At 43.2% G+C, this 10,360-nt stretch overlaps 1 protein-coding gene across 1 annotated transcript in view; it reads left to right on the top strand.

Annotated features, from left to right (window-relative positions):
• Nucleotides 1–802: 802 nt before the first annotated feature.
• The window catches only part of PDE3B (phosphodiesterase 3B), an 87,955-nt gene continuing 78,397 nt past the window's right edge, over nucleotides 803–10,360 (top strand). Inside the window, exon 1 of the mRNA XM_084264034.1 lies at nucleotides 803–1,935. Within this exon, the coding sequence (XP_084120160.1) occupies nucleotides 916–1,935 (1,020 nt within the window). The 5' untranslated portion in view covers nucleotides 803–915. The remainder of the gene's footprint in view (nucleotides 1,936–10,360) is intronic.

Here is a 10,360-nt window from a genome sequence, read left to right as displayed (position 1 = left end):
AAAAAGGCAAAACGCGAGGGACGGTCCTCAGAGGGAAACGCTCCGGCACTCTGCGCTCGCCAAAGCCCGCACCAGCAACTTTTCCGCGGTGTCTCGAAACAAAAAGGCGAGAGGAGCCCCAGGACGCGCAAGGTAACCCAGGGCAGCCTTTCCGCCCCCGAGTCGCCTCGCCCCACGTCCCCTCCCGGCGGCCGCGGCGAGGCCAATGCGGGGCCGCCCAGGCCCGCGAGCCCGGCCCGAGGTGGGGGCGGCTGACGGCCGCGCGGGACACGGCGTTTATTTCAACAGCCCCGTCTCACGCGCGCGGGCAGCGCGGCTCCCGGGGGCTCCTCCGGGGGCTCCTCCGCGGGTTGCGGCGGGACGGGGCGCGGCGGTCGCCTCGGGGCAGGCAGCTACCGGGCGCGGGGCGCCCTCGCGCCCGAGAGGGCGGGACCGGAGCCAGTGGCTCGCGGCGGGCGTGGAGCGCGAGCGCGCCTCCTCCCCCGCCCCCCGCTACCGTGCGGCCGTTAGCGCGTGGCAGTTAGCGCGCAACCGCTCCCGGGGCGCGTGCCGCCGCAGGAGCTTCCGCGCGCGCCGTGTGCAGCGGGAGGGAAAGCGGGCGGGCCGCCGGCTGTTCCTCGCCGCGCTCCCACCCCCGCCGGGGCTTCGCCGCCGCCGCCGGCGGCCGCCGTCGCTGGTGAGCGCTGGGAGGCGACAGCGAGTCCCCGCCGCTGGATCCGCTCCGGGAAAGCGAACGGGCGACCGAGACTTTTACCTTTTCTCTCTTTTCCCGTCTTCACCCACCATGCTGCGGACGCCGCTGGCCGCGGGGGAGAAGCGGCGGCTCAGCCCGGCGCCCTTCTCCTGAGGAGATGAGGGAGGCGCGGCCGGGCCGGAGCTAGCGCGACCCGCGCCTCTCCCGCGTCCTCGACCACCATGAGGGAAGAGAGAGAAGCCGCGGCCGCCTCCCACCACGGACCCAGCAAACCCCCGCAGCACTACCAGCAGCCGGACGGCGGCGGGGCGGCTGCTCCCCTGGCGCTACCCAGCGGCGGCGGTCCGGAGAGCCTGCGGAACGGCTACGTGAAGAGCTGCGCGACCCCCCTGAGGCAGGACCCTCCGAAGAGCTTCCTCTCTCTGCTGTTGTTCCCTGCCGCCGCCACCTCCTCCAGCCGGGCTCTGCTCAGCTTGGGCGCCCTGGCCACCGTTGTCCTCTCGCTCCTGGCCGTTCACGGCCGGGGCAGCGCAGGGGACCAGCAGGACGGGAGCAGCTGGCGGAGCCCCCGGCCGCTGCACGCCTTGCTGTGCCTGTCCCGCTGCCTCAGCCCCCTCTTCAGCATCGCCTGTGCCTTCTTCTTCCTCACCTGCTACCTGGCCGGCGGCAGGCGCGGGGAGCACGGCGGCGGCACGACCCGCTGGTGGCTGCTGGCGCTTCCCGTGTGCTGCTACTCGGGGGACTTCGTGGCGCTGCAGTGGTTGTTGCCCGCGGAGGGGCACGAAGAGGATCCCCAGCCTGCGGCCGAGCCGCAGATGGTCCTAGGCAGGCTCCTGACAGTGCTGGTCTCGGTGGCTGCGCTGACTCTGCTGCAGAGCCCCTTGAAGTTGCTCCGGAGTCTCCTCGTCTTGGTCTTCTCCAGCTTGGTGTGGCTCGTGTCGCTCACCAGCCTTCACTCGTTCCCCCCAGCCCTCAGACCGCTGCTGGCCGGCTCGGTCGGGGTGGCAGGCTGCCTTCTGGCACTCTGTGGTGGGGAGCGCGGCATCTTCTCGGCTCACAGCCGAGAAGCGCACCACCAGCATCATCACCACCCACGGTTTTCCAGCGTGGAGGAAAAAGTGCCTGTGATCAAACCCAGGAGGAGATCTAGCTGCGTATCCTTAGGGGAAACTCCGGCCAGCTACCATGGCAGCTGCAAAATGTTTAGGAGACCCTCGTTGCCTTGCATTTCCAGAGAGCAGGTAGGTTTCAGAAACTGGAGGGATAAACTTTCTGAAGAGTGAGCGCCACTCGCTCTTCCTAACTGTTGTGTATGTCTGTACTGGATGTCTGCTGTCAAACTTCTGTTAGAGGAATGGAGGAGAATGCTAGTCTCTTCGCGTGTTTCTGAACTCGGTTCTGCAGAATCGATACAATCCTTTATAGATAGGATTGCATGGAAGCTAAAATCATAATAATGTATTTATTGTAAGACAGAAGGCTCGCTTGCTTTTCATGCGATCTTAAATATTAAAAAATAGTCTTACTGATTAAAACAAAATTCCAAATCAAGCATCTTCAGCTATCAGCTACCTTGTTACTTTGAGTGCTTCTTTTCCAAAACCCCCCACCTCCTTCGTTTCTGTTTGACTTTGAGTCAAACAGCTTTCTAGCTGCTCAGCACTTCTGGTTCTTCCCGCTGTCTATCGCCAAATCATTGCCAAGTGCTAAATAAATATCAGATTTTGAGGGATATTATTTATCAAATGTTGGTGGTGTTCGAGTGGTAGCTGTCCTTCCTTGCAGATTACTGTCTCTTGTTTCTACCCCTCTCTTCCTCCCTCTACGTACGTTAACATTAGGTTTGGGTTGATGTGACTTAAAAAAAACCCCTTCTTTTTACCGAAGAGAGGGCTGGCTGTTCAGTAGAGTCTGGAGGGGTGCCCGAAACGCTCAGTTTTCTTGAATGGAACTCTGTTAGTTTCTACCTCCCGGAAAACTTTTCAATGAGTCTTGTTTTCTGTAGCGCAACCCCCACCCCCCTCCCATGTGTGTAGGAGTTTGTTTTTATTTGGGAACTTGCACGTGAACAGCAGGAACATCGAGTTGTGTTGCCGGTGGAACTGGCCCGAGGCTGCTGCAAGTGAATTATCAGCCCGTTATAGTGGGGAAGATAAAGGGGAGTGTATTTAATAACGCACAGCCGAACAGTTTCTGGGAAGCGATTGCTGCTACAGAATCCCTCATCTACTACTGTTGCGGCTGAAATTCATGGATACTAATTGAAACTTTAATTTTGCTTTGACATCTATTCTGTAATGCGGTTCTTGTGATTGAGCGAGAAAACAGGGCTGAGGAAATACGAGGTGAATCTCAAACGGTGCTGTAGTTTCCGAGCGTTTCTTTCCCTGCACTTGCACAATAGAATAATACAGTGGTAGTTGGTTTTGCATGAAAGGTTAAAATGCAAGTACGCTGTAACAGGCTTCACAAATAACCCATTCAATAAATTTCACGTTATCTAACGTATACTATGAAAGAAACGTTAAAATATTGTATTAGCATTTAAGATATGTAGGGCATATTGTATAATAATTTGCTTTCTCTGTTCCCTTCTGGATAGTAAAAGTTCTCCGGTTACGTTTGTGTGCAGCACAAAAACCTCAGAAAATGTGGTTTCATTAACCTTCCTAGAGGATAGGAGATATTTGTTCTTATGCAAGTTACTAAATGCTTCCTTTGATAGTCAGCTCACTTCCTAAAGGCATAGCATATTTCAAGTTAAGGCATTTATTATTCTTTAAGTAACATCATAAATGTCAACCATAACTAAATACTTAGAATTTATTGGCAGTACTTAAATCATAGGTGTTCATAATAAAATGTAACTGTCTGGTAGACTTCCAGAATTTGATATCTTTGTTATCACTAAAAGTGAACAGAAACAACAGAGAGATCTGAAGTTCTTTATTTTTCTAATAGTGTATTATGCTTTACAATAAATACTTGTGCTTTATTAAGTGCAGTTTAAATGGGACTCCTAGATCTATGTTCCCTGCAGTATTTTACATGTGATTTTTGTACGGATAACACAGGTTAAATCCTCTGATCTCCTGTCTGACTTGGAGAGAGATCAGACATTGCAGAGCAAATAAAACGTCAGTTGTTTTTTTGGGGGAGAAGAGAAGTAAGCCCGTAATGTGTAGCTTTATTCGATTAAACGCTACAAGGTTTTTATATTCCTTCCTTGAAACAGAAGGGAATGTATGCACTGAATGCTTTTCAGAGAACATTTATTGTGTGAATTTCCTATAAGGATTGATTGCATGTTTTGCAGGTCTTTATAAAATATTACAATGATTCTTTTCCAATGCTAATATTTTAAGAGTGAGTTTAATGAGCGTGTTAGGAAGAGCAGTGGAGCACAAGGAAAGTGCTGCAGGTACACCAGGACAGAAGAACTCTGATGAATAAAAGCTAAGTTGCTCTTGTGATTCTGTTAGATGTATTCTATATGACTGCGAAGAACTTCTTGCATGTAGGGGTTTGTATGAGTCTTTGCAAGCAGGGGCACACAAGAACAAGAGGCAGCTATGTGGAATCGTAGAACACTAGGTTGGAAAGGAAGGGACCTCAAGGATCACCTGGTCCAACCTTTCTTGGCAAAAGCATGGTCTAGAGAAGATGGCGCAGCACCATTTCCAGATGAATTTTAAGTGTTCAGTGTTGAATCCACCACTTCCCTGGGTAGATATTACTCCAGTGACTGATTTGTTCTCATTGTGAAAAATGTTCCTCTGTGTAGATTTTAGTTACTCTTTGAGGAAAGTAAGGAATACTAATATTAACCTGAAGTTTTCAGTTACTTCTTGATCTGAAATTATGCCTGTCTAGTTAAATACATAAAATAATGATATTGACTGTTGTGTTTTTTTGTTTAGTATTATTTTTTTTCATTAGGAAGCTCAAGTAAACAATTCTTTGGGGTTTGTATGCAAGGAAGGTGGAGGGGGGAACAGGTATGTGCAAGTAGTAGTGCGTGCACAGTGGAGTTGGATGGAGCTAACACTGTTTTCTGGGGTAGAAGTGGAAAGAGGCCCTGCAAGTACAACTTTGTAATTGCTTTCTAATTTGAACAATCCTTATGAAAAATATTTAGATTGTTGCTTTCTGTACATGAACATGTATGGCAACTATAATGCTGGAAGGTTAATAAAATTAATTACTGTAATTCTTACCTTTTTATGAGAGTTTGTGCTTACTATAGCCACCAAAATCTACAAATTCATGCTGTGTGTGGCTTTTCTGCATTACATATGGTTAACAATGTAATTTGAGGTAGGAGGAGAGAGTCTATTCAGAATATATCTTTTAATTTTTATGTGAGTATACTTAAAAGCTATTATCAAAATATATATAAATAGCCATATTAATTCTGTGTGTAAAATTAAGGTGAAAATGTACAAATGTGGTGTCTTTTCTGAACTCTACTGTATCAACACTTCTGCTAACAAAAGTTAGTATGATTTTAGCAGTAAACAGACTTTTTGTATTCTTACTGCAATATTTGTCTTGGACTTAGAGAGGAATTGCTCATTATCCGTATGACTATGGATTGGTATTAGAAATTTTGTGTAGGTGATGTTTTGATTGCATGTATTAATCAGATGCTAATCTGTTAACTGTACCTACCCCTACTGGTATAAAAGGGATTATCTTAATTGACTGTTGCATATGTAGCACTTTTTAAATTTTTTTTTTTTAATTTATTTATTGCATGAAAGCCGAATCAGATTTAGGAATCCATAAGGTGCTTGTCAGTTTTGCAGGTCTTGTAAACACTCCGTCATGAAAAATATAGTAGTAAAACATTTTATGTCTTTAATATGATGGTGAACATGTATATGAGAGCAAATAATTTTGTGTAGAAACTCGTACATAGGAACATTTCTGGATCCAGAAAGAATATGTGGCTTCTAAAGTTCTTATTTTTCCTTGAGTAAAGATTAGTCCTTCCTAATTAAATATACAAGATGTGTGTCCAAAACAATCTGCAAATAGTGTAAACTAGGAAACTACCTTTCCTAGTTACCTGACTAGGTTCAAACACCTAGGAAGGCCAGGATATTTCATTGATAGAAACTGCTTTTGTATTGCACTTTGCTAATAATAGGAAGATTTGTCGTGTGGCTGGGTTGTTGGATTGACCACCACCTCTCCCATGTTTCTATTCACTGTCGTATACCTTTGATGAATTACCTTAAGAAGGTCAGGGCTTGATTTCAAGAGTCTAAAATACTTATGTAACTCAAAATTCCATATTCATTTAAACAGTTTATATCTCTCTGTGTTACATATTTATGAAGCAAATTATACTTTGTCCTTAAGTATTCAGGGTATAAACTTTCTAGTGCAGAAGCTATCTGTTAATGTGTATTTTACAGTGTCTTCAACTTGTTAAATTCAGGTACTGTTTGCAGCCTTGAAACACCTGAGCCTTTACCTGTTGATTGCAGCCAATAACGTAAAATGTAACTCTTGTTGTTATATATTTGACAAAATAGCTCTTTGAAATTTTAACTTCTCCCCATGATTACCACAAGTACCAGCACGTCAAAATTTGTTTCTGTCGCTAACAGAATCTTCGTATCTCATGGGTTTCTATTGTTTGTCTTACATGGAAAATCAGGGTAGAAATGTGGGTGTGTTGAGTTGTGAATGCAATCAATTTCAGTTAAATGTGACTGCATGTGGGGGGTAATATGAAGAGAGGGATTAGATATCAGGGAATATGAAGGGAGGGATGAAAGCAACAGTCATGGAAAACTGTATTTGTAACCATATTTTGGATGAGCAGGATTATGTTGTCTGCTTCTTTCTAAGCATGACAAAATATTTTGCATTAGATGAAATGTGAGATGAGAAGACTCTTGGTAGGACTTGCATCCTTTTTTTTTTTCTCCTCTTTCTTTCCTCTTCTTCCTCCCTGCCCTGCCCCCCATCCTGAAGTTATATTCTTGAAGTATTATACCACAAAGAAGGGATGATTTGAGCATGGTCTCTACCCATAAAGACTTGTAGAGACCTCCTGAGTTTGACCATTAAACTGACCATCGGGATACTATGGTGGCTCATAGAAGATGACAAAGAATGCTATTAGGGAGATTGAGTGCAGTTAAGAACTCTGTTAGCTAAATTTACCTTAAGCTGTCTTTTAGGCAACCAAAACTTGGTGGCAATTCGTGTTCTGGACAGAAAAGGTATGCTAAAAGCAGGGAAACGTGTCTGTAATTAGTCCGTGTAGCAAAGGGGTTTGATTGTTTCTGCAGGTGTGGTTTCCTGGAAAAGGAGGAAGGAAGGAGGTCAAAGTCAACTGCTGAAGAAATTTGGAGGAAGGTGAGGGTGGCATATTACAAGAATAACCAGAGTGCCAGTAGGAAAGAAATGGAGGAAACTAGTAGGAGGAGAAATTAAAAAAACACATGTGATTGTGTCAAAGTAAACTAATGGAATAAACTGGATAAAATACTAATTTCCAGCTTTGACTAGAAAGACATTTTAAACTCATGAAAGAAAACTGTAGCAGTGAGGAACAGAGGTTCCCAGAAGAGACTCTAGAATGATAAAGAGGACAGCCTCCACACTGCAGTTTGTGAACAATCTATTCTGTAAGGTTAAATATGAAAGGGAAGAGAGCTACTAGGAGTCAGATATACTTTTCCTGAGGAAATGACAACTTTTGACACAATGTTTATGTGTGCATGTATGTGCCTGACAATACTGTCTGAATAGTTGAACTTGGCCAACTGAACTAATTGAATACTATGACCTTAAAAGTTTCAGAGATAAAAATCCACCAAGGCTCATGGAAAAAAAGGTGAGTAGGCAGTGAAGACATCCTGTGAAATATGTCCCAACACAAAGCAAGTCTGCAGTGTGAGCTGAACTCTAAGATTCCACCTGAGAGTATCTCTTGCCATGAGTGAATACCAGAACTGGTGTGTGGGAATTCTGTTAAAGTTTGGCTCTCATCTGACACTTGATAAGAAAGATTAAAAAAAAAATATATAAAATTTTCCTCCTATATTTCTGATATCTAAAAATGAAAAATTCATGCAGCCTTACCATAATTCAAACAAATCACTGAACCAAGTCAACTCTTAACTATCAGGACTGGTGCTCAGAAACTAGTTGCTGAAGATGGAAAAAATAAATCTTGTACTTTAGTTCAAAGATAAGGATCTGTGGGCAGGAAAACTGGAAGATGTAGTCTCTTCTATCACTGGTGCAACAAACTTCTGGAGGAAAACAGGTGAAAAACTTCTGCCTGCCAAATGAGAAGGGAGGGCAGACCATGGAAGGCTATAGCCATTGAATATTTTGTTGGAATCTCACTGATTTTTTTTCCAGGATAAAACTACGTGGAGAGTGCTGAAAGAAATTTAATATGAGAATGAAGGAGAACGAAAGGAAACACTGAATTTCAACATGAATTTTTTAGTGGGTGAAAACAATGGAATGATGGAAATGATACGAAATAATAGATTTTAATGGAAAAAAAGGGATTTTTCTACAACTCAATAGTTGGAATAAAAATTTAAGGTAAATGTGAGGGCTTTGATTGGCCAGGGCAGACTGTAATATATGAGCAAACATTAGTGAAGTAAAAAAAAGAATCAGTAACTTAAGTGATCATGTAGAAGTACTAGAACCTTCCAAATGGGCAGGAACCACAGATACTAATAAATTAGAGTTCTTAGGGTAGCAAGTAAACTGACATATGATGGTATTTGGGATGGGGATGTGTGACAGAACCAGATTGGAAAGATCTGGCCGTAACAAAGACCAGTTCAATGAATGGCCTTACTGGTGACTGTGACAAAATTAAATGTTCAAGGAACTAAGAGACAACCTAACAAGAAATGGCTGCTGAAATAAAATTATAGCTTCCAGAACAGTTTTGTGCTTGAAAATGTATCATACAGCTCTGGGAAAGGATGTAATTAATATTAATGCAGGCAGCTGGTGACCAGGAGTAAATTTCACATGTAGCATGTTCCTTGGAGACAAGTGTGTATTTACCAGGAGAGGGACAGAATAGGGCACAGGTATCCAGGGGTTGGGTGTGTTTTTATCCCTTCATTTGATAGTTCAGTATTTGTGAAAACCAGTGCTGCTGTGCTAAACTTTCATGATTACCAGTGCGAACTTCACTTTGTACAGGAGGTGTGGAAAAAGCTGACATATTTCCAATGAAATGACTAATTGAATGGTATTCCTGACAAGTTTTGTTATGCAGTGCTGATTTGTCAGCAACCCCAAATACCTTCACTAAGTAAAAAGCTGGTTTGCAGCAAATGATCCATTTGTTATTAATTTGATAAATAAAAGTTTATTTTATGGAATGTTGAAGTGATCTTTCTTCCTACATAATTTACTATTTTTAAACTGTTCAAGATACCATGGAAAATGTATCATCTGAAGCTGTATTTGAGTGCTTTGGATTTGTTTTTGAGAGATCTTCCCTCTTTTATGAGGAACATTTCAGGCCTTCTCATATGATTTAGTAATTTAAGTACATTGTTTTAGCTATATCCATGCTGGTAATAGAAAGTGAGAAATATATGTGGGGGCTTAATTTGGGGTGAGTACTTTCAGTATGTGCCAAAGAGCCAGTGCTGCTCCCCTGCCCCAGAAGAATTGTATGGCTGTGAGATGGTGATAGAGCAAGCCTGTGTTGCACCTGCCTGCTTATATCTATTGTCAGTACAGGTTTATCAGGAAATTTTGTAATATGAAATAAACTCTTCTGAAAGTGTGTGTAACTTCAAGCCTGCAGAGAGAAAGTTTATTGAAATAACAGCTTAACCATGGCTCCCTGCATAGGCCCTATCGTATTAGATTGTGTCTTAACCTTCATTTTTGGTTATGTTATGTTTTCTTTTTAATTAGATTAAACCTTTTTAACAGAACAAGAGTTATATTAAGGGCTAAATAAGGTGTTCTCATACTAGGCTCACTGCTTCTTTAACATGATTCTAATGTGATCCAAAATTAAAGGCCTGTATTTATTTGTACTTAGGGTCTTTCTATTTTGTTTAGAGTTAGTTTAATATTTCAGATTAAATCAGAACTTAATTTCTGGGTTTTGGGGGTTTTTAACTTTTCTTTTTTTCTTCCTAGGCATTGTGGTGTGATACCTATTTGCCACTTCAGGAATGTGGTTTTGTTCCTTCTGTCTGTTAGATTCTCTTAAAGGGATTCTAAATTTCTCAGTACTCGAAGTCACTAATAAGAAGCACAGAGTTTTTAAAAACAGTCATCAGTGAGTTTTTCTGGTACTTTTATCTCTCCAGAATGGCTCCTATTCTTTCACACAAATTGCTGATACACCTACTGTTTTTCAACATTTGATGACTGATAAAGACTAATCCTCAGATATCTGATAATCTTTTGTGTGAGATACACCTGGTGGCCAAGGAACATTTACAGAAGCGGATGGCCTTTTAGCTGGGCTTGTAGCTTTAGAAGGTATAGATACCAACAGACAATTAGTGAACTTCCTCTGAGGTGGGAATTTATCTTGGTAACTATTGAGCATCATTATTAGTTAGTAAAATTCAGTGTCATAACATAATGAAACTAAATGTGACTTGAAAAAGAAAGCCATGCATTTGAGAGGTCTTA

Source organism: Gallinula chloropus (genome assembly GCF_964237585.1).
Source record: "Gallinula chloropus genome assembly, chromosome: 4".
In the NCBI taxonomy this organism is placed as follows: Eukaryota; Metazoa; Chordata; class Aves; order Gruiformes; family Rallidae; genus Gallinula; species Gallinula chloropus.
This window is presented reverse-complemented; position numbering and strand designations above follow the sequence as displayed.